Source organism: Silurus meridionalis, chromosome 3 (genome assembly GCF_014805685.1).
Source record: "Silurus meridionalis isolate SWU-2019-XX chromosome 3, ASM1480568v1, whole genome shotgun sequence".
In the NCBI taxonomy this organism is placed as follows: domain Eukaryota; kingdom Metazoa; phylum Chordata; class Actinopteri; order Siluriformes; family Siluridae; genus Silurus; species Silurus meridionalis.
Genome location: NC_060886.1, coordinates 23797851 through 23822488, shown reverse-complemented (window position 1 = coordinate 23822488; position 24638 = coordinate 23797851). Strand labels below are relative to the sequence as shown.

The window sequence follows — 24638 nt, the reverse complement described above, 5'->3', positions numbered from 1 at the left end:
CAAATATTCTACACTAACCCTCTATTAAATTAACTTCTGCTAGTGTATGGGTTATGATGACTTTGACTTCAAATCAAAGTTACTTTTAAGTCAGGTGGTGAAGAAATTATGGCCCAAAAATTGTAATACAATATTATAAATATTGCACATCATGGATGAGGATGATAATGTTTAGGGACAAACAATATGGTAAAATACAAAAAGCTTTAAGATGTTAAAGTAACCTGGCCCTGATCCTGTACACAGATACAGTATATTGTAGGCCAACAACTTGTACATTAAAATGGAATGTTTTTGTACTGATGAAACACTAAGCTTTATATTTTTCTGGCTGCTTTCCAAACATAAGATTAAGAAAAAATCAAATTATCTTGTTTTTCATCTTTTGAGGATCATCATTAATATTTGTTAGTTCACAGTGCAGTATGGCAAAGACCAGCTTTCAGAGGTGGAAAGTAACGAAGTACAAATACTTCTTTACTGTACTTAAGTAGATTTTTTCGGTATCAGTACTTTACTCCACTATTTATTTTAACTTTTTACTTTTACTCATTACATTTTTACACAAATATCAGTACTTTTTACTTCTTACATTTTCAACACAGACTCGTTTCTTTAGTTTTAATCCATTGATTTGGTGAAATATAATTTTTTTATTTTCACTGCGTGCCGATTTCAGCCGAACAACCGATTTCCTGTCATTGCGCGTTCAATCCACTGGTGTATAAAGTCCTGACTCTCACTCACCACAGAAGGCAGTAAGAAGTTTGGGGTTAATGTGGATGAGACAGAGGGAGTCAGTGATGTAAACATGACTGAGAACAGACACATTCCTAATCATCATCATCTTTTCTCTGCTTGTGTTCTATATGTGGATCTTCAGCCTGCACACATTCATTAGGTAACAACATTTTTAATTCGTTTTGTATTAATATATATATATATATATATATATATATATATATATATATATATATATATATATATATATATATATATATATATTTGGCTGTCAAAATTAAAATTATTTTAAACGGCACGAAATTTTTTCCTTTCTTTACTTAGATATAAAATAAATTAATTAATTCCAGATAAAAATATTTTTAATCAGTAAACTTTTGTTTTATTTCTGAGTCAAATCAAACACCAAAATCCGCCATGATTCTCACAATTAACCCTCTGGGTGGCGTTTTGTGGCATTTTCCCTCATAATGGAGACACAAACTTAAATGACTGTCTTTATTGATCGTACAGATAAAACAATACATCATTTAAATCTGTAAAACGTCTATAATTTAATAAATATATAAAAGCTTCCTGACTTGACTTGAAGAGGTGCATTTTCTCCGGTATCACCTTATTAACTGTCCGTGTGGAAACATAGCAAAGGCTCTAAATGATGTCCACACGTCTCTGCACTGATAAAGCCTTTCTTTTTAATCACTGTACATATGCTTACATATATATCACATGCTGTACATATGATACATGTTTAACACCTCCAAGCTGCCCGTTTTGGGCACCTGAGCAAGCACTTAACTCACTACTGCTCATTTAGTAAATGAGATCATTAAGAGTCGCTCAGGATAAACACTTCCAACAGAAAGTGGCTATCTTTGTCTCTCTATTTTCTCTATCTAATTGTCTCTGTGTCTCTTTTAGTAAATGTCTCTGTCTCACTGTATAGGTCTCTCTTGCTGTCTCTCTATTTGTTTCTCACTCTTTCTAAAGCTGTGTCAGTGTCTCTTTGTCTTTGTCTCTGTCTTTCCTGCTTATTTACATGTCTAACAAAGTTTTGAGTTTTAAAGTAATGCCATTAGTGATCTATGATGAAACACTTCCCTGGTTCGATTCTTACCTCTAGTTTCATATTGAACATTATAAGAAGTTTTAAAAACAGAACAATGAAAGATCATTAAAATTGGTTGCTGGCAAATCATGGTATATCAGTGGTGCAGGTGTTGGAGATGTGGTTCTTTTACCTGAGTCACTTCTCATAGACTTCAAGTTACTGAGAGAATGTACAGGAAGGAGAAGTTTTGACCCTCTACCATCATGATCTAAGAAAAAACACTGGTCTCCTAACTATAGAAAAGCCAAGAGTCCAATAAGCAAAGGCTTGTTTGCCTCTCCTGTGTTGGTGTAATGGTCAGTGAAGTGGTTGCTGCTGTCTGACTCATCCGGTTCAATTCCTACCCCTTAGATTTCCTTTAAATTGTTTAAAAAGTTTTTAAAAAGAACCAGAAAAGGTCCTAAAAATCAGCTGCTTGCAGGAGATCCTGTGGCTCAATTGGAAGAGCTTTACCTCTGGTTGAGAGGTTGCCGGTTCAAACCCTGGCCAGGGCTCAAAGTTTGGAGTGTGGAAGGTTCTGGTGGCCGTGGTAAGGAAGGTGTCAGAAATGGCTGTGTGGGAGGTTGGGTGTGTTTTCGGAGGGCGTATCCTGAAACATGGGGGGCAATAACCAGGCATCAACCCCCCAGGTGTCTGAGTAGCTGAAAACAGGGGGTTATGAAGCAAAACTGTTCAAAAAGTATTGACTTAGTTTTGCATATAAAGAAAAAATCACCCTTACTTTTTCTGAGGCTGTGAAGCAGCAGGTCTTCACATCCTTTGTTTATAGTCAACTACCACTTTGCTCACCAGACACTACTTTTCACACAGCTTACCCAGTGTGGGGACAAGCCAGATTCAAACCAGCAACCTCTGAGCTCAGAGGCAAGGCTTTTATCACAAAGCCATCAAGTCCCACAACACACGTTCTTTTTTTGGGGGGTTTATCGTTTGTTTCAGGCTTCAAAGCAAGAAATTCAGACCAGACAGAAACAAGGATTCGAACCCTGAACCCCACCAACAGCGAAATACCAGTCTTAACCCACTGAACCATCGGCTGCGACAATTGTTTAGAGCAGGTCTATCTTTTCTTTCAAAATATCAACCAAAGATTATAATGCTAAAGACAGACATAGGAAGCAAACCCATGACGTGACTAGCAGGGACAAAGTAGGAGTCAAACCCTGATTCACACCATTAGCAAGGCACCAGCATTAGTCCACTGAACTATCAGGAAGGACAAGCTGGGAAGTTTGTTTAGAGCAGGTCTATCTTTCTTTTTAACCCATCAAAACAAGAATATGAAGATGTAGGAATCAGGAATTTAACCTACCTCATGACTAGCAGACAGAAAGCCAGGTTTGAACCCTGACCACCAACATTAGCAAAGTACCAGCCTTAACCCACTAAGCCATCAGAAAAAAAAACAGGCTGGGAAGCTTGATTAGAGCAGGTCTATCTTTCTTTTCAAACCATCAACACAAGAATTTAACGGTAAAGAAAGCTGTAGGAAGCGAATACAGATGTAAGCAGCACAAGTTGAACCCACATTGTAAATAACAGGAAGAAAGCAGGATTCGAACCATGATCCCCACCACCAGCAAGCTACCAACCTTAACCCGTTGAACCATTGGTGAGGACAGACTAGGAATCTTGTTTAGAGCAGGTCTATCTTTTTTTTCAACCCATTAAAAACAAAAATATATCGTTAAAGAAAGATGTAGGAAGTGAATCCTGATCGTGACTGGCAGACAGAAAGCAGGATTCGAACCCTGAACCCCACCAAAAGCAAGAAACCTGATTTAATCCACTGAACCATCAGGGAAGACAGGCCAGGAAGGTTGTTTAGAGCAGGTCTATCTACCTTTAAACCATCAACGCAAGAATATAAAAGCTAAAGAATGATTTAGGAAGCAGGAACATAACCTACATCGCAACTAGCACGCAGAAAGCAGGATTCAAACCCTGATCCTCACCATCAGCGAGGCACCAGCCTTAACCCACTCAACCATGGAAGAGATAAGACTTGGAAGCATGCTAAAAAGCATGTGTGCTTTTTGGAGGGTTCATACTTTGTTTCATGCCAGCGCAGTAAGAAAGAAGGCATGTAGGACTGGCTTTGAAACCTTATCACCAGCGTGGACTATATTAAGGACCATGTTCAGGCACAAGCCTTAACCCACTGAGCTACCACAGAAGTGATGTGATGGTGTAATGATGTGAGGTCCAGTTAACAGCTAAAACAGGTAGCAGTAATAACTACTTTTTCTTAAGTACATGTCAGAGCCAAGACTTCTTTACTTTCACTTAAGTAAAAAAGTTTAATCAGTACTTCAACTTTTACCCGAGTATTTTAAAACATAAATATCTGTACTTCTTCTTAAGTAAAGGATGTGTGTACTTTTGCCACCTCTGCCAGCTTTTAGCCATTTAGCCTCAATAAGAAAAACACATTGAAGCCCTTGTGATTCTATGCTGCCAGCAAAACCTCATAGTGCACAAAAAGAATATAGTGCTTCAACAGAATGAAGATGTGATTTAAAAAAGAATCTTTTTGTATTGTAGAGCCACTGTGTAACAAAAATGTCAGCATGTCAACTTTGCAAATTATGTTTATACCTTGTGCGTTTTGGCACTTGCGGATGCTGGGAGGCAGTCTGACCCTGGTATCATGAACTGAACAGCAGCTGGTGTCCAGTGCAGACACACCCCTAATCATGTGCATGCCGTTGTGTACACATGCTCAGAATCTTTCCACTGATTTGGTTTAATTTAATTCGATTTGTATAGCATTCAACAACAGAGCAGCTGCATGTAAATTAGTGCAGTGGCGACAGTATCATGGAAACACTCCTTGCTATGACATGAGGAAGAAACCTTAAAAGGAAACATAATCCAAAGTCTTTTTAGAGACATGATAGTGGGATTATAAATCAGTACAGCATTTAGGTTCAGAGGAGAAAAGGCACAGAGTACTGTGTAAAACGGATGCACATATATGAGAAAAAGCATAATGTGGGAAAAAAAGAGGGGGAACACAAAAGAGTCTTCAGGATTACAACAGCAGAATTTTAGAAGGTACATATATAATAAAAAAAGAAGAAGATATTTCCAAATAAAAATAAGTTTGCTGTAACATTAACTTCATAGTCAAAAGTACAGTTTCTGAACTTGTTTATTGTAATCAGGATAGAAATTCTATATGAATATTAGACCTGGAGTTAACAAATCATAATTGGCCTAGCGATTATTGACCTCATATACATTTAACAGTAGATGGTGATTTTGATGACACTCGCAGTTAAATAGACCTGATTAGCTTTTAAGTCTCAAATAGAGACATAAAATATCAGTTTGATAATCTTATCTCATCTCTTGTTGCGCATCTGGCTTCTCCTGGTGTTGTAGAAATGTCACATGAACTTCACATGTGAATATTATGTGCATGTATTGTTGGTATTTAATGCTGAACAGATTTTTACATGATTCATTTATTTGCTAGTTTTTCACATGTGCATCATCTTTATCACATATGATATATTACACACAAAGTCAGGTGCATGTGAAGTGTATCACAAAATGACTCAAGACCCCCACCCCGTTTCGAATTTCTATAAGAGATGCTTATTGTTACCGAATCGCTATGAAGTCACTGTTTGTTGTAGAAATGTTCAAGCACGTGTTTTTGCTTGCATCCGTTTTAAACACACTTAATTTGATCAGCACTGAAAAGCAATTGGCCTTGGAGAGATATACGCAGGTAATTGGTGCTGGTAGGCAAAATAAAGCTATCGAGAAAGCTCATGATTTGAAGCAGATTTTCCCGAGCACGGCATTTCTCCGGGAGGGCACCCAAAAACAGTGTATGATCTGCACCTCGTGTGTAGAGGCAGTAGTATGCCTTGCGGTGCCACAGATCAGGATGGATTATCGAACATGCCCCCGCTCCTTCAGATCAGAGCTGCTGTGGGTTTTGTACTCCCGCCACACATCTAATATATTCTCATGTGTTTGCATAGAGCGAATGCGGTTAGCGATTGGGGGCAAGATTGTGGTCATATCTTTAAGCCAAGCTCATTCCTCGCAAGTGACCAAACTGTTTTGCTTGTTCTGCTCAGCAGCACACATGGAATGCAGCACATTTTCATATCTTGCTTGTTTATCTCCACCATCAATCTTTCACTAGTGTGGGTTTTTATCTTTGCTTCAGACTCAAGCTGAAAAGCAGATAGGACTATACTGTGCCCTATTTTGTGAAATGCTGCCATCTTATTATAATTTTTTTAAGCAGAATAAATGGGTGATGTCATGCCACACAGCCTGGTGAGAATAAGACTACTTGATACTTGCACATTGCGGATCTATTCAGAAAATAGAAAGAGGTTCCGAGGTTTTTAGACCATGACACACAAACTGAATAAACAGAACGTCTCCATATTTGGTTATGTAAGCATGGGTTATGTAAGACATTGCTGTGAATATGAAGTGGTGTTCCGTTTTCAGGTTTTATAGCATGTTTCTTTTTTCACACTAATTATATCCAATGATTGACTCTTTATGCTGTGTCTGACCTTGCCTTCCGTATTTCTTTTTCTTTCTCCATGTCCTATGTCCAGCCGAAGTGTGAGTCTGATCCAGGCGATGGAGGAGAACTATGAGGTGGACCTGGTGTACATAACAGAGAGGATCATATCAGTGTCGTTCCCAACCAGCGTGGAGGAGGAGAGCTACAGTGCCAACCTGAAAGAAGTAGCCAGCATGCTCCGTTCTAAACATGGAGACAACTACTTGGTGAGGGGCCCTCGCTCATGGTTGGTTTGAAGGTTTGAGGGTGTTTTACTCTCGCAAATGGAATGTTTGCTCGGTTTGAATCAAATCCCGGTGTGTTTTCCCCCTTCTTGCGGTGTGTTTGGGTGAAAACAGTAATCACACTCGGGTGTGGACTAAAACAACACGTCCGGGACAAATCCAAGAGAGTGAGGTGGTCTCAATCTGGTTTGACTACAGTTGAGAAATCGAGACGATCTTGAATTGAAAAGATATTTGGACAGGATGTGAGCTCGAATCTACACACGATGCGAGCTGGATAGGCAGAGCCGTAAAGCTGAAGAAGGTCCATGTACAGTAATCTGGAGATTTGGGATGAGAATTGTTTTCAACTAATGATTTCTGTGATGATATTATAATGTATCTAGAACCAGCTCTATGTTGACTGATTTGTATTTTTCCACTTGGTAAAGATTTACTTTTGACCAATGAATGAAAAGACCTTTAAAAGTCCTTCCCTACATGCCACTGAAACTAACAAAAAATGAATTGGATTGTGGTTGTGGGAATTTGAAATTACACCACCACAAGCTTGTTAGTAAAGTCATGCACTGATGTAAGGTGAAGAGGCCTGGGGTTCAGTCAGTGTTCCAATTAATTCCAAATGTGTTGAGTAGGGTTGAGGTCGAGCTCTATAGCAGCCCACTCAAGATCTTCCACTCCAACCCATGTAAACCATATCTTCATGGAGCTGTTCTTCATGGCTGGAAAAGTCAGCTGTCCCAGTACTTTGTCAATATAGTATATATCAGTTTTACTCTGATATTGACCCAGCAAACATGTAACTAATAAATATATAAAACATTTTTAATGTGCTGATGTTTCTACTGGCGTAAACGAATAATAGATACCTTAAAATGATAACTCAATACTTTTATGTGCTTGATCTGTCTAGTGCCTTTACTTCAAGTTTCAGGTTGCAACTTGTTTTGTTTTTAAATAAATTCTGGCCAAAATTCTGCAGAGGAAGCTCACAAATCATATACAGTATACATACATAATTTTAACTAAAAAAATTGTCAGTTGTTTTCATTGTGAGTGTGAACTGCGCCTTCAGAGTATTTAATTGTATTTATTTTTTCTTCCAGCTCTTCAACCTGAGTGAAAAACGATATGATATCTCCAAACTGCATCCCAAAGTAATAACTTTTACTCAAATCGATCGAATATATTTGGACACTTACTGTATTTGGCTGTTAAGAACGTCACACCTCTATTCTTCTGGTATGCTTCTTCATGCGTTTTAGGTGCTGGACTTTGGCTGGCCCGATCATCATGCTCCAGCTTTGGATAAGATCTGCAGCATATGTAAAGCCATGGACACTTGGATGAGTGCTGACAGCCATAACGTTGTGGTTCTGCACAATAAGGTGGAATTTAATTTAATTTTTTTTTTACTTCCTTAAACCAAGTTTTTTAAGACTTTCCGCTTCCTTAGTGTATGCTTGTAGAAAGCATTGTGTGGTCAGTAGATGGCGTTGTCATGCTGCTCTCCCCATCATGCTGTTCAGCAGAGACACAGATGCAGCCATCTGGTAGCTCAGCTTCCCAACACCGGGTGTGCTGCATTTGAGAAGTCTTCTGAGGGATTTAATGAAAGGGAAATATTCCTGGTGCTCCCTGAGGTTTTAAAAACCCTTCATTCACCTTATGGGCTGAGCTAAATTTCTTAAACAAAAAACCCAAACAAGTTATTTTATTATGCTCATAGCTTGTTTGAGCATAATGTTTTGTTTCGTTAGACTCACTTTATGGTAACACTAATGTTATGGGGGAAAAAATGAGATCATAGAATTGCACATGAACTAAGAGAACACACACACACACACACACACACACACACACACACACACACACACACACCACACACACCTAACTCTCTGTCCGATGGTTTCTAAATATTGTCTTATCATCAATTACTCTATAGAGATTAAATGACGTAAAAGTCTATGTAAATATTTTAAAGGAATATTTAACACAAGTTCATGTGTTCAGCCTCATCCAAAGCCAGAATCCATGGTGGTTCATGGTTTTGGAAAACAATGGTTTTGGAAAATACTTTTTTCAAATGTATATCGCTGTGGCTAAAGAATTTTTCCCCATGCTTCTGTTCAGTCTAATGAAACACTTTGCTGGGTAGGCACCTGACTGTGACGGTGGTCATCCAGTTGACAAACCTCCTGTCTGATTCACTGTCTATTGAACTGGTGGTAAATGAGGGTATGAGCTGTATAAAAAAGAAGGCTTATCTTATGAAGCCAGTCATCTGCCTCCTTCCTGTCAGTGTGAGAAATGTCAGCATGCTCATCACCTCTGGTCCAGTAAAACAAAGTGTCAAACTATTTAAAAACACAGCAACATTTTGCTTCATACGTTGCTTCAAACTGAATCGGTGAGAGGGAGATTTGGTATTAGTAACAGCCCAGAGTTTTTACAGGAAACCATAAAGCTAGTGTTGCCATAGTAAACCATGTTGCTCTGTCCGGCTGTGGAAACTCGAGCAGATGATGACTAACGGGTGGAACTATGCAGTAACTCCAAAAGTCTGCTGCCTTAATGCACATTAATGCAAGTTTCAGGATAAATCTCTAATACAAACCGCCAAACTAATGCCCAAATTTGACAAACAAAATATATTTTTTTTTATTTTACATTTTTAACCAACAAACTGCCCATTGCATTGTAATGTAAGGCAGTTGTAGTTAATAATTATATTTCCTGGTTTATCTTGTATTATCCTTTAATCTGTTTGTTTCTCTTGATGTCTACAGGGAAATCGTGGGAGAACAGGGGTTGTTGTGGCTGCATATATGCATTATAGCAATATTTCAGCAAGGTAAAACCTCCACACTTTGTTATTGCTTAATTTAAATCATGCATTTGAGGACACATAACGGAAATCCAGATAGAGCTCTACACCATCAGAGATTTATTAGTCTTCTAAGATTGATCTGACTTCAGTTGAGAATTTGATTTCTCTGCAATCCATTTTACTCATACAGTAGTTTTCTTCAACCCTGGTACATTACTCAATAGTTGACTCTGCTTACAAACACTGAAGAATGTCACAGTTTTTATAATCATCGTTCACCAGACATAATAAGGTTGAATCACTGTAAGACCACACAGTGCATGGCACACAGACATGTGTTGTATTTGTTAATTAAGAAATAAAAATGTGAACATTTAGAATAAATTCTGTATGCATTTGATGTCATAGAGACTGAGCATGTGTTTATTTTGGCCTGCAGTGCGGACCAGGCTCTGGACAGGTTTGCCATGAAGAGGTTTTATGAAGATAAAGTACTTCCTGTGGGTCAACCTTCCCAGAAAAGGTCAGTTATACCCCCTTTCCTGCTTGCTGTGTAGATACCTCTGTAAGCTTTGTCTATCTGCAGAGGTGGGAAGTAACGGAGTACAAATACTTCATTACTGTACTTAAGTAGATTTTTTCTGGTATCAGTACTTTACTCCACTATTTATTTTTCAGACAACTTTTTACTTTTACTCATTACATTTTTACACAAATATCTGTACTTTTTACTTCTTACATTTTAAAAACAGACAGGTGAAATATTATTTTTTTATTTTCACTGCATGCCGATTTCAGCCAAACAACCGATTTCCTGTTACTGTGCGTTCAATCGACTGGTGTATAGAGTACGGACTCTCACTTACCACAGAAGGCAGTAAGAAGTTTGGGGTTAATGTGGATGAGACAGAGGGAGTCAGTGATGTAAACATGACTGAGAACAGACACATTCCTGATCATCATCATCTTTTCTCTGCTTGTGTTCTATATGTGGATCTTCAGACTGCACACATTCATTAGGGAACAACATTTTTATTCGTTTTTGTATTAATATATATATATATATATATATATATATATATATATATATATATATATATATATATATATATATATATTTGGCTGTCAAAATTAAAATTATTTTAAATGGCACGAAATTTTTTCCTTTCTTTACTTAGATATAAAATAAATAAATAAACTCCAGATAAAAATATTTTTAATCAGTAAACTTTTGTTTTATTTCTGAGTCTCAAATCAAACACCAAAATCCGCCATGATTCTCACAATTAACCCTCTGGGTGGCGTTTTGTGGGTTTTTCCCTCATAATGGAGACACAAACTTAAATTACTGTCTTTATTGATCGTACAGATAAAAACAATACATCATTTAAATCTGTAAAATGTCTATAATTTTATATATAAAAGCTTCCTGACTTGACTTGAAGAGGTGCATTTTCTCCGGTATCACCTTATTAACTGTCCGTGTGGAAACATAGCAAAGGCTCTAAATGATGTCCACACGTCTCTGCACTGATATAGCCTTTATATTTAATCACTGTACATATGCTTACATATATATCACATGCTGTACATATGATACATGTTTAACACCTCCAAGCTGCCCCTTTTGGGCACCTGAGCAAGCACTTAACTCACTACTGCTCATTTAGTAAATGAGATCATTAAGAGTCGCTCGGGATAAACACTTCCAACAGGAAGTGGCTATATCTCGCTATCTTTGTCTCTCTATTTTCTCTATCTAATTGTCTCTGTCTCTTTTAGTAAATGTCTCTGTCTCACTGTATATGTCTCCCTCTTGCTGTCTCTCTATTTGTTTCTCACTCTTTCTAAAGCTGTGTCTGTGTCTCTTTGTCTTTGTCTCTTTCTTTCCTGCTTATTTACATGTCTAACAAAGTTTTGAGTTTTGAAGTAATGCCATTTGTGATCTATGATGAAAGACTTCCCTGGTTCAATTCTTACCTCTAGTTTCATATTGAACATTATAAGAAGTTTTTAAAAACAGAACAATGAAAGATTATTAAAATTGGTTGCTGGCAAATCATGGTATATCAGTGGTGCAGGTGTTGGAGATGTGGTTCTTGTACCTGAGTCACTTCTCATAGACTTCAAGTTACTGAGAGAATGTACAGGAAGGAGAAGTTTTGACCCTCTACCATCATGAGCTAAGAGAAAACACTGGTCTCCTAATTATAGAAAAGCCAAGAGTCCAATAAGCAAAGGCTTGTTTGTCACCCTCTGGTAGTGTAGTGGTAAGTAATGCGGCCTCTGCTATCTGACTCACCCGGTTCGATTCCTACCCCTTAGCTCTCCTTTAAATTACTTAAAAATTTTTAAAAAAACCCAAAAAAGGTCCTAAAAATCAGCTTCTTGCAGGAGATCCTGTGGCTCAATTGGAAGAGCTTTACCTCTGGGTTGAGAGGTTGCTGGTTCAAACCCCGGCCAGGGCTCAAAGTTAAGAGTGTGGAAGGTTCCGGTGGCTGTAGTAGGGAAGGTGTCAGAAATGGCTGCGTGGAAGGTTGGATGTGGAAGGTTCCGGAGGGCGTATCCTGAAGCAGGGGGGCAATATCCGGGCATCTGGCCCCCTGGTGTCTGAGAAGCTGAAAAGAGGGGGTTATAAAGCAAAAAAGTATCGACTTAGTTTTGCATATATAGAGAAAAATTCTGCCAAAAACCTATCACCCTCACTTTTTCTGAGGCTATGAAGCAGCAGGTCTTCACAGCCTTTGTTTACAGTCAACTACCTCATTGCTCACCAGACACTACTTTACACAGAGCTCACCCAGTGTGGGGACAAGCCAGATTGAACCAGCAACCTCTGAGCTCAGAGGCAAGGCTTTTACCACAAAGCCATCAAGTCCCACAACACACCTTCTTTTTTTTGGGGGTTTATCGTTTGTTTCAGGCGTCAAATCAAGAAATTCAGACCAGACAGAAACACAGAATTCAAACCCTGAACCCCACCAACAGCGAAATACCAGTCTTAACCCACTGAACCATCGGGAAGGACCGGCTGTGACGATTGTTTAGAGCAGGTCTATCTTTTCTTTCAAACCATCAACACAAGAATATAATGCTAAAGACAGACATACGAAGCAAATCAATGACTTGACTAGCAGGATTCGAACCCTGATTCACACCATTAGCAAGGCACAAGCATTAACCCACTGAACCATCAGGAAGGACAGGCTGGGAAGCTTGTTTAGAGCAGGTCTATCTTTCTTTTCAAACCATCAACACAAGAATTGAACGGTAAAGAAAGATGTGGGAAGTGAATACAGATGTAAGTAGCACAAGTTGAACCCACATTGTAAATAACAGGAAGAAAGCAGGATTCAAACCATGATTCCCACCACTAGCGAGATACCAACCTTAACCCAATGAACCATTGGTGAGGACAGGTTTGAAAGCTTATTTAGAGCAGGTCTATCTTTCTTTTCAACCCATTAAAAACAAAAATATATCGTTAAAGAAAGATGTAGGAAGTGAATCCTGATCGTGACTGGCAGACAGAAAGCAGGATTCGAACACTGAACCCCACCAAAAGCAAGAAACCTGATTTAACCCACTGAACCATCAGGGAAGACAGGCCCGGAAGGTTGTTTAGAGCAGGTCTATCTACCTTTACCCCATCAACACAAGAGTATAAAGCTAAAGAAAGATTTAGGAAGCAGGAACATAACCTATATCGCAACTAGTAGGCAGAAAGCAGGATTCAAACCCTGATCCTCACCATCAGCAAGGCACCAGCCTTAACCCACTCAACCATGGAAGAGATCAGACTTAGAAGCATGTTTAAATGAGGCACAAACCTTAAACCACTGAGGGACCATTGCTGAAAAGCGCTGTAAGAAAGAAGGCATGTAGGACTGGCTTTGAAACCTTATCACCAGCATGGACTATATTAAGGACCATGTTCAGGCACAAGCCTTAACCCACTGAGCTACCACAGAAGTGCCTTTTTTTGGTGGAGTTATCTTTCATTAAAGACCAATCAAGAAATTAATCCAACACAGAAATGAAATGTTTTTATAGGGCACAAGGTCCAGAAGTTTTATTTACCAACACAGCTCGACCAGGAATCAAACTCTCAAACTCATCCTTGTGGGGATACTGACATTAACCCACTAGGCTATCACATCCATCCATCCATCCATCCATCTATCTATCTATCTATCTATCTATCTATCTATCTATCTATCTATCTATCTATCTATCTATCTATCTATCATCTATCTATCTATCTATCTATCTATCTATCTATCTATCTATCTATCTATCTATCTATCTATCTATCTACTTTTTACTTAAGTACATGTCAGAGCCAAGACTTCTTTACTTTCACTTAAGTAAAAAAGTTTAATCAGTACTTCAACTTTTACCCGAGTATTTTAAAACATGAGTATCTGTACTTCTACTTAAGTAAAGGATGTGTGTACTTTTGCCACCTCTGTCTATCTGGTGGACAATATTTTTCTAGCTTTTTTGGTTCTGAGACAATATTTACCATATTATATGATTGTTCCTAACAAAACTAATGAGCACCTATGGACAATAATGTTGCAAGAAATTAATCACAGTCCTAATTTTTACAGCAATAATGTAAAATAAGCTCTTGCTCTTTTCCGTAAGCATTGTCTGAACTAACACAAAATGCCACTCATAAATATATATCAAATATGATTACATAGAAATATTCATAATGTCCTCAGTAAATCTGCGCTTATTTGTTTGGTGGTATTTTTGCATTTCCCCTGAGACATTAGCAGTCTCATAGTTTCACTGTTGGCTTTTAATACTTATCGTTTTGCAGTGATGTTTATTGTATTTTATTAAGCTATACAACCATTGTCAAATGTTGAAGAGAACATTGTCCACTATCCACAAAAAGCAAAGGTCAGCACACTCAACGTCTCATAACTGCATGCCAGTGAAGCACAGAAGCACACATGGCTTTTGCTTTGCACGCATTTCTTAGATTTATTTGATACAATTCTCTGGATGTAGCCCATACCATTTTGAAATAAAACTTTCTTCCAGAGGTGAGTATTATCCTAAAGGGTTTTTAATGCAGATTTGGGATGTCTGTGCTGTTATTTCCTGACTGGGCCTGTAATTAGCCACAAGTGGTTGTCCACCAGTCTGCAGTTATTATGGGAGGCATGTGTAATGCTACATGCCAGGCAGCAGTGTCTTAAACAGGCACACACACACACACACACACACACACACACACACACACACACACACACACACACACACACATCCTTGCATGAGGCACCATTACACAGGAAGTCATGTGTTTTACAGCAAATATAGCCACACATATATACACTATCCCACACAGTGTTTCTGCTGCCTCAAACATCATGAGATCATGAGTCCAGAATTGATATTCTATCCCTGATGTGCCCCCTGAGAACAGCCTTTAAATGGAAACTGGTCAAGGAAACTGTATAATACATGATCCTACATGCTGACTTCACATTCTCAACATTCTCCCACTTTGGGACATGTGAAAAAAGCCAATTTCACCCTTGAGAATAAAAAAAGATAATAAAGTAAGGAAATATTTATTAAGATAAGTGAATATTTGGCAATGAACTTGACATTGCCATTAGCACATCAGATCTTACATTTTCACACTTTAGACTCCATTAGATCTGCTTTATTTAGCCCTATTCGACCGAGCGGTAATGGATTTGTGTTGATGGAAAAGCAGCTCTGTGATTAGAAGGAGATCTGCTGATGTCACTGCTTTGCGTGGGAAAACAATTCCTCAAAGTGTGGTCACTGTGTTCTCCCAGAGGAAGAGGCCTCGGTGCTAAAGTAGGGAAAAAAATCCTCTTCCTGTTTATAAAAACCTGAAGCACACAGAGCATCTTCTGGGGCTTTTTTTTTTGGAAAACAAGGCGTTCCTACACACCATTATAAAACTGTCTTATGACCTGCAACAGACTCTGAGTTAGCAGGATCTATGATCCTGTTTATTTTAAGTTTTTTTATAGTCCTCTTTTCACCCAGTCCTTTTATTGGTTTGTTGCCAGATTGTGTTCACCTTTTCTGTGTTTTGTTTTAAATAGTTTGTCTACTTATGTATAGTCTCGTGTGTCAGTTTGTCAATTTTTTGTCAAAGCCAATATTTTGTCTCCAACAGAGACACCTCCTGGTCACAAGCTGAGATTTTCAAAACACTTATAGTAAACAATACAACAATAAAAATAAAATACAATAGTAAAATGTTAGAATTACAACTAGCTTGACTGCTCTCGCTCCTGACAGATTTTTTTCCTTTTTTATTTATTATTATTTTTTTATTTAAACACTCTTCTGTGTTTGAATTTCAGTTCAAGTTCGTGTTTGTTACAATGAAACATGGCTACAGTTGGGGATGGTAAAGCAGTTTGCTCAGTTTGCGCAAAATGTTTTTGTTTTTCAACCATTTGTAGTCACAAGGTTTTTTTTTACTGGAGAATTGTTGGGTTTACTCTTGGTGATATGCTGATGAGCTTGTCAATGTGGAAAAGCATTGAAGTAGAGTTGCCTCTCCTTCAAATCAAGTAGAGCCAATTCAGGTGGTTTGGACATCTTACAAGGATGTGTCTTGGTCGGCTTCTGCTAGAGCTATATCAGGTATGAAGTACTAGATGAAGATCCCTGCGAAAGACACAGGACCCTCTGGAGAGATTATACTTTCTCATAATTGGTTAGGGAGAGGTCTGGGGATCTTCCAAGGGGAAATTAAATCTACTGGGGAAAGGAAAATCTGGAACTTCTAAGCACAATTCCAAACAAACATGGAAATAATTATTAAAAACATATATTTTTTTTACAATTTATTCTTCCTTCTGGGATCAATAAATTATCTATTAATCTTAGTCATCCTACTACTGTTCTCCCTTTGTAAACACATTTCTACTGTAAACCAGAAGCTCCTGTTCCACTGCCTTCATTCTTCCCTAATTTACTATATTGTTATATCCTTATTTCTTACATTTTTCTTTAAACTGTCTGTGTCTAATTCAGGTATGTGCAGTATTTCAGTGGGCTGCTCTCTGGCCACATCAAAATCAACAACAAGCCTCTGTTCCTGCATCACGTCATCATGCATGGCATCCCCAACTTTGAGTCTAAAGGAGGTGAGTCTGTGTCTGTGCTCATGCATGATCGGCCTGCTGAATTGAAAAGAGAACCCTGGACTGGGATAGCTGTTTTATTTCATAATGTCATGCCTTTGCCAAGCATAAGAAGCCTGATTTAAGTTCAAAGTAGTGGGTAGTAGACATTAGGTAGGCCACACTTTTTTGCTAGATATTCCCTCTCCCACTATTTACACTGAAGCCTTGTTTTCTCTCTCTCCTTTCCTCTTACTAATTTTTTTTCTATTTCTTTGTTACTTGTGACTTACAGGTTGCCGCCCTTTCCTCAAGATCTACCAGGCCATGCAGCCAGTCTACACATCAGGGATCTAGTAAGAACCGTTCTTTGTTTCATTTACTACCTTGTCCTAGCCGCCTAACACTCACACACACATATACACTAGTCACAAGATAGTCTATGCTCCACCAGATGTTCTGTGCTCTGTTTCTTCCTTTTTTAATGAGAGCTAGTAAATTGTACAAATGTGCATAGATGGGCCAATACAGGGAGTGCAGAATTATTAGGCAAGTTGTATTTTTGAGGATTAATTTTATTTGAGGATTTAATTTGAACAACAACCATGTTCTCAATGAACACAAAAAACTCATTAATATCAAAGCTGAATATTTTTGGAAGTAGTTTTTAGTTTTAGCTATTTTAGGGGGATATCTGTGTGTGCAGGTGACTATTACTGTGCATAATTATTAGGCAACAACAAAAACAAATTCATACCCATTTCAATTATTTATTTTTACCAGTGAAACCAATATAACATCTCAACATTCACAAATATACATTTCTGACATTCAAAACCAAACAAAAACAAATCAGTGACCAATATAGCCACCTTTCTTTGCAAGGACACTCAAAAGCCTGCCATCCATGGATTCTGTCAGTGTTTTGATCTGTTCACCATCAACATTGCGTGCAGCAGCAACCACAGCCTCCCAGACACTGTTCAGAGAGGTGTACTGTTTTCCTCCTTGTAAATCGCACATTTGATGATGGACCACAGGTTCTCAATGGGGTTCAGATCAGGTGAACAAGGAGGCCATATCATTAGATTTTCTTCTTTATACCCTTTCTTGCCAGCCACGCTGTGGAGTACTTGGACGTGTGTGATGGAGCATTGTCCTGCATGAAAATCATGTTTTTCTTGAAGGATGCAGACTTCTTCCTGTACCACTGCTTGAAGAAGGTGTCTTCCAGAAACTGGCAGTAGGACTGGGAGTTCAGCTTGACTCCATCCTCAACCCGAAAAGGCCCCACAAGCTCATCTTTGATGATACCAGCCCAAACCAGTACTCCACCTCCACCTTGCTGGCGCCTGAGTCGGACTGGAGCTCTCTGCCCTTTACCAATCCAGCCACGGGCCCATCCATCTGGCCCATCAAGACTCACTCTCATTTCATCAGTCCATAAAACCTTAGAAAATCAGTCTTGAGATATTTCTTGGCCCAGTCTTGACGCTTCAGCTTGTGTGTCTTGTTCAGTGGTGGTCGACTTTCTGCCTTTCTTACCTTGGCCATGTCTCTGAGTATTGCACACCTTGTGCTTTTGGGCACCCAGTGATGTTGCAGCTCTGAAATATGGCCAAACTGGTGGCAAGTGGCATCTTGGCAGCTGCACGCTTGACTTTTCTCAGTTCACGGGCAGTTATTTTGCGCCTTGGTTTTTCCACACGCTTCTTGCGACCCTGTTGACTATTTTGAATGAAACGCTTGATTGTTCGATGATCACGCTCAGAAGCTTGGCTATTTTAAGACTGCTGCATCCTCTGCAATATATCTCACTATTTTTGGCTTTTCTGAGCCTGTCAAGTCCTTCTTTTGACCCATTTTGCCAAAGGAAAGGAAGTTGCCTAATAATTATGCACACCTGATATAGGGTGTTGATGTCATTAGACCACACCCCTTCTCATTACAGAGATGCACATCACCTAATATGCTTAATTGGTAGTAGGCTTTCCAGCCTATACAGCTTGGAGTAAGACAACATGCATAACGAGGATGATGTGGTCAAAATACTCATTTGCCTAATAATTCTGCACTCCCTGTATGTCTACCTCCTGCATATAGCACTTTGAGGCTGTTGTAGCGTTGTGAGGAAAAGACAATACGCTTTTATGTCAATTACAAAGTTCTATGCATAACCCTCTCAGTAAAAGAAGAGAAGTGACCGGATCAGAGGGATTATGCTTGAGTTTGGAATCCGATGAGAGAGTGGCATACTGCAATGGCTGTCGGGCATGTGAGGTTTCAGCAACCACAAGACTCATTACAGCATTAAGGGATTAAATTGAGCTAAAGAAATGCTGTGATTTAGTGTCCTGAGAGTAGCAGATTTTTTTTGTTGCGAAATCGAGAGCCCTAATTTAATCCAATGTACACTGTGTATATATGGATATTGAGGTGTTGCACTCTGTAATTGCACATCTGCATTCAGACCTCAAAATGATTTAGGTAGCTTTCGGAAAAAATACATGGAAAGAGTTTAGTTAGCATAAACATCATTGGCATTTTGGTTGGTTTTCACCATCAGTTTTCTTTGTTACCCATTATACTGATGACCTACCTGCTTGTAGTGTTATCTATATTGCATAATCTTAGTCTGGACAGTCTGTTCAATTTCTAACTACTTTATAAGTACACTCTGCTCACATAGATAAGTTTGTAAAGTTTAATGCTAATAGCTTCGTCCATGTCACCTCATAAACTGAGACAAGTTTCTGCTGCATCTGTGCACTTGGAGTCGAACTCTCATTTACTGTGGATTTTTCAAAATATCACCTACATGACTATTATTCATTGAGATTATTGGTTTTTTTTTTTTTGGTTTCCTAATAATCCTTTAAATTGCACTATATACCCTATGATCTTTTGCATGAAAAAGTGGAAAATACAGAATCACTCAACAAATTACCTCCAAAATCACAAATGTTTATATATGAAATAGGGTAAAAAAAAACCAGACATGCATCAGTCCAACATTACTTTACTACAATCAGCAGTCACACATAAGTTATTATTATCTTTATAGTGTCATCTTTGTTTTATACAATAAGTCCAACACACTCTCACAACTCTCACACAGTTTCCAACTTTCAAGAATATTCTGCTATCATGCCATGCCAGCCTAAAATTAAATGAGTACTAATTGTACTTTATTGTATTGTATTTTTAAATATCAGTGATTGTGATTATATGGATTTTGTCAACTTTGCTATGTGTGTCTATGTTTTTCACAGTAATGTCCAAGGTGACAGCCAAACAAGCATTTGCATAACTATTGAACCTGGTTTACTGCTGAAAGGAGACATTCTGGTAAGTCTAATGCATGGTGTATATACAAAAAAAACAAAACACTGTGTCCTTGTAGACTTCATGTTTGTAGAATTGCAAGACATTTTAATAATACTGTAACATATTATATCATACAAATCCTTTTTTCAAAGATTTAATAAGGATCCATTTTTCAGTATAGGTCATATCTGAAACCTAGGCATTGAAGGTAAGGGGAAAAATAGTTTTAGCATATTTCGACAGGACTTCCTTAGAGAATCATAGAAAGGCTCTCTGAATGTCAAATAATATCATCAATCAGACTTAATTCAATTTGACTAGTTTAGCCATTCTTAATAAAAGACAAAAAACAACTTCAGAGAACTCCCGAAGTGACATTCACAAGGAAATACTACCTGAGATAACAGATTACTTATTTAAGAACGCTGTAAGAACATGATGACAGTTACAATCTGCAAAAATTCCAGCACAGATTTATTTCAACCTCATTCTTTTCCAGAAAGCTGGGTAATTTGTATAGCTAAGTAATACATTTAATTAGCTCTAAGGTTTTGCAGTCAGAGCAGCAACTTAACAATGAGCTCAACTTTTCTGTCCTTAGCAAATAAAAAGAAAGAAAGAAAGAAAGAAAGAAAGAAAGACAGACAGGTGACTTAAAAGAAGAACTGAAGGTGTGCCAGAGAATTTACATTAACAAGTGATGTAAATCAATATAAAATCTATTATTATTAGCGAACATGATGCCTATTGAAGAAAAGAGGAATGAATACAGTTACTGTCATTTTACTAGGCATTTTATAGTACTAGAACTTTCCAAAGCTACATCATAGCTTGTTTTTTTCCTCCAAATCGAGCAATATTTTTGAATAAAACCATTACTGTGTCAGAATTACACTTCTACAAAAGTACATTGTGATAGGGTAGTTTTAGAAAAATCAACTGACTTGTGTTTTCTTTGCCTCTCTGACCATCTTGTGTCAGTTGCTAGAAGAGTGGGAATAAACCTTCTGATCCACATGATCAACTGCCTGAGGTGTTTCTTTTAAATGCCACATTGTACCAGAGGTGGCAAAGTACACACATCCTTCACTTAAGTAGTTTTAAAATACTCTGGTAAAATGTGAAGTACTGATTATCCTTTTTTACTTAAGTTAAAGTAAAGAAGTTTGGTCTTTGACATGTACTTAAGTAAAAGGTAGCCATTATTACTACCTGTTTAAGTGTCACGCTGGTAACTGGACCTTACATCATATTAATATTAGAGTTATCAATCGATTAAAATATTTAATTGTAATTAATTGCATGATTGTTGTGAGTTAACATTTTTATCTGTTTTAAATGTACTTTAAATTCAAATTCAAATTTTTTTGTACTCTAATCAACATGGGCGTGTACAAATATTAATGCCTTATGCAAATCTATGTTTATTATTAGTAAAACCAAACTCAACAAAGAGCATTAATACAAAATATTTACACGGACAGTTAATAAGGTGATACCGCTAAAACTATTTTAGCATTTTGACAGCCATAATTCATATATTAGTACAAAAACAAATTTTTGTACCTAATTGTTTAGCATCCACCATATAGAACACAAGCAGAGAAAAGATGATGATCAGGTGATCAAGAATGTTTCTGTTCTCAGTCATGTTTACATCACTGACTCCCTCTGTCTCATCCACGTTAACCCCAAACTTCTTGCTGCCTTCTGCCTGCTCAATGTTTGCTTCGTAAACTAGTCTACATCTGATGTGTGTGAGAGCCAGGAAATGATACACCAGTGGTAGATTGGAAAAAAAATAAACGTGCAATGACGGGAAATCAGTTGATTGGCTGAAAACGCAGTGAGAAGAAACAATATTGATCATGTCACCGAATAGATTAAAACTAAAGTAACAAGCCTGTTTTGAAAATGTAACGAGTACAAAGTACAAATATTTGTGTAAAAATGTAATGAGTGAAAGTTGTCAGAAAAATAAATAGTGATGTAAAGGACTGATACCAGAAAAATCTAGTAGCAAAGTATTTGCGCTTTGTTACTTCCCATTTCTGCCTTGTAGTGTTGTGTTTCAGGGATCGCTTTTAAGACCACAGGTCACTAGTGTTGTTCTTTGTGAAATAAATCTTGTCTTGCGTTGGCCTGAGAGGCCTCAGAATACACTACAAAAAGTGAATAAAAGTGATTGTTTCAAAATACATATTTTCTTCGAAAAATATTGTAGAAGTACATATAACAAGCATATATTTGGTCACAAAGTTTAATAAGCCTATGTCCTATTCATGTCATATGTTTAATTAAAAAATACTATTACCAGTAGTTGACAGGTAAAGGTTAGAAGTAATTACTGTATAATTATTAGAATTTACTTATAGAAGAGAAATTTCATCTTAGTTCAAAAAGATATTACAGTCAGAAAATAAACACGTCAGTGATTCTGATCTCAGCTTTGGCATAGTCTTGGTTCCTGCCATCATACTTAATGTTAACTATGATCTTATTTATGATTATTGAACAATATGGTTTTGGTCTTGACTTGGTCTTGGTTGAGGTGGTCTTGAACCCAACACTTTGACTTTGCCACCGTACCACAGAAAGCAATCAGGCTTTGTACATTAAAACAAAAGGTAAAAACTACAATCCACACAAAAGAAAAAAACATGTTTGAAAACTGAAAGAAACTATATTTTCCACTACATAGTGAAATGCTTTCTTCTTTTTGCTGGTCCCAACCCCAAGACATTTATCATTGCCTTCTATATATACATCTGTAATACTAATAGACTCATACAGTAAATATGCAGGATATATTAAGAAAACAAGATCTTTGTGATTGCTTGGAATGCAGTGACTCAAAGCCACATGATGTTTGGCTTCCTTTCCCACCTTCCTCCATTTTGTCTTGTTTATTTTGCTTCTGGTTCTATGAGAAGAAAACTTGTGTGTTTCATATCTGTCAGCCCCAAGCAAAACAGTTTAATTGCCGCTTTCCAAGGCAATAGGATATCGTTACTTCTGTGGCCTGTGAGGACTTTTATTTCCTTGTCTGAGGTTTGGCCAGGTTTTCTCATATATTACATCAGATATAGACATGCACAGTATATCTGAAATCCTTTCTGCATGGGAAAGGTCATGGTCATCCAGATTCATAATCTAATCTAAGATGTTTAATAGGGCTTGCCCATAGAGGATGGCTCTAAAAAAGGTAGGCACTGGCATGTGCCTGTAGGGGAGGGGGCGGGGGTTGTAGGTGTTGATATACCATAATGGCTGAGGCAGCTGCTGTTCTGGCCACAGCTTTATTGTGCACATTGTTTCAGTAAATCATGAAGCTGGATCTTGTTAATAGTACCTGTGAATGTTGGGGCCCTGTAAAATATGTTGTGTAATACATGCCAGGCCAGAGTGTATTTCCTGTGCTGCTTTTAGCTTTTTAAGCATCCTTAAAGTGGATGAAAATAGACTGTATAATAAGGCATAATAGAACCGCATATGTATAGATTGGAGTATGAGTTTAAGAAAGACCCAATATGAACCACTTTAAAATGCAGGCAAATAAGCATTTTATACCCTGTCATTTTTCCAGTTTTTGGAATGTTTCTGTTATTCCCCTATGGACTAAGCCTGTGTGTGATGTAATGGTTTACATTAGTGTTATCTGTTTTCCCATGCAGCTTAAGTGTTATCACAAGCGCTTCCGCAGCCCTTCCAGAGACGTCATTTTCAGAGTTCAGTTTCATACCTGTGCTGTCCATGACCTTGGCCTTGTCTTTGGAAAGGACGAGCTAGACGAGACATTTAAAGGTAAAACGTGTTATTTTTCAAATACTTACTCTTTCAAATACTTAAAGCAATGATCCCTGTTATTATAATATTTATAATTCATTATAAATATAAAAATCTGCTGCTTACATCAGCAAATTTTAATAGACTGGCACTGCATTTCTTTGTTTTCTCCTCTTTATCCTTCCTCCTTCCACTTTTCTTACCTCCTTTCTATCTTTCCTTCCTTGTTAAAAGGCTACATGGGTTATTTTAATTGAATAATTTTCTTGACAGTTCCTATAGTAAATTTTACCTACATTTAGCAATTTTGGAACAATGATCAAGTTCTAGTGCTTTGTTACACTCAGAGTTAAATCTTTGACCTACTGTAATTATTGTTCTCTTAACACACACACACACACACACACACACACACACACACACACACACACATTATACTCTTTCTCTCTCTCTCTCTCTCTCTTATATATATATATATATATATATATATATATATATATATATATATATATACAGTGCCTCCACAATTATTGGCACCCCTGTTTAAGATGTGGTCGTGGACTTCTAAAAATTCTCCTTTTTTTTAAAACAACATAGAACCCAAATGCAAAAAAAGAGAAAAATCCAACCTTTCATTTAAGTACATAACTTTGGTGGTAAAAAAAATCATACATTTAGAAAAAAAAAAAACTTGAAATCATGTGTGCCACAATTATTGGCACCTAACAATTCCTCTGAAAAATGTAATTGTTTTTTTAAATATATTTTTCTGTAGTTGCTAAGGTTGGTCAGGGTATCTAGGGACTTTTAATTAGTAATTCATGATTTCCTGTTTCCCTGGGGTATAAATATGACGTGACACAGAGGCCTAATTCTCTTACCCAATTGTCAACATGGCAAAGACAAGAGAACACACCATTCA

The 24638-nt window shown here is 37.6% G+C and overlaps 1 protein-coding gene across 19 annotated transcripts in view; it reads left to right on the top strand.

Annotated features, from left to right (window-relative positions):
* The window catches only part of tns1b (tensin 1b), a 244776-nt gene that overhangs the window by 178762 nt on the left and 41376 nt on the right, over window positions 1–24638 (top strand). For all 19 annotated transcript variants that reach the window (XM_046844816.1, XM_046844817.1, XM_046844814.1 and 16 more), the window contains 9 exons: window positions 6448–6622; window positions 7747–7797; window positions 7906–8028; window positions 9430–9494; window positions 9910–9993; window positions 16515–16627; window positions 16899–16959; window positions 19876–19951; window positions 23605–23734. In XM_046844816.1, the coding sequence (XP_046700772.1) occupies window positions 6448–6622; window positions 7747–7797; window positions 7906–8028; window positions 9430–9494; window positions 9910–9993; window positions 16515–16627; window positions 16899–16959; window positions 19876–19951; window positions 23605–23734 (878 nt within the window). The remainder of the gene's footprint in view (window positions 1–6447; window positions 6623–7746; window positions 7798–7905; window positions 8029–9429; window positions 9495–9909; window positions 9994–16514; window positions 16628–16898; window positions 16960–19875; window positions 19952–23604; window positions 23735–24638) is intronic.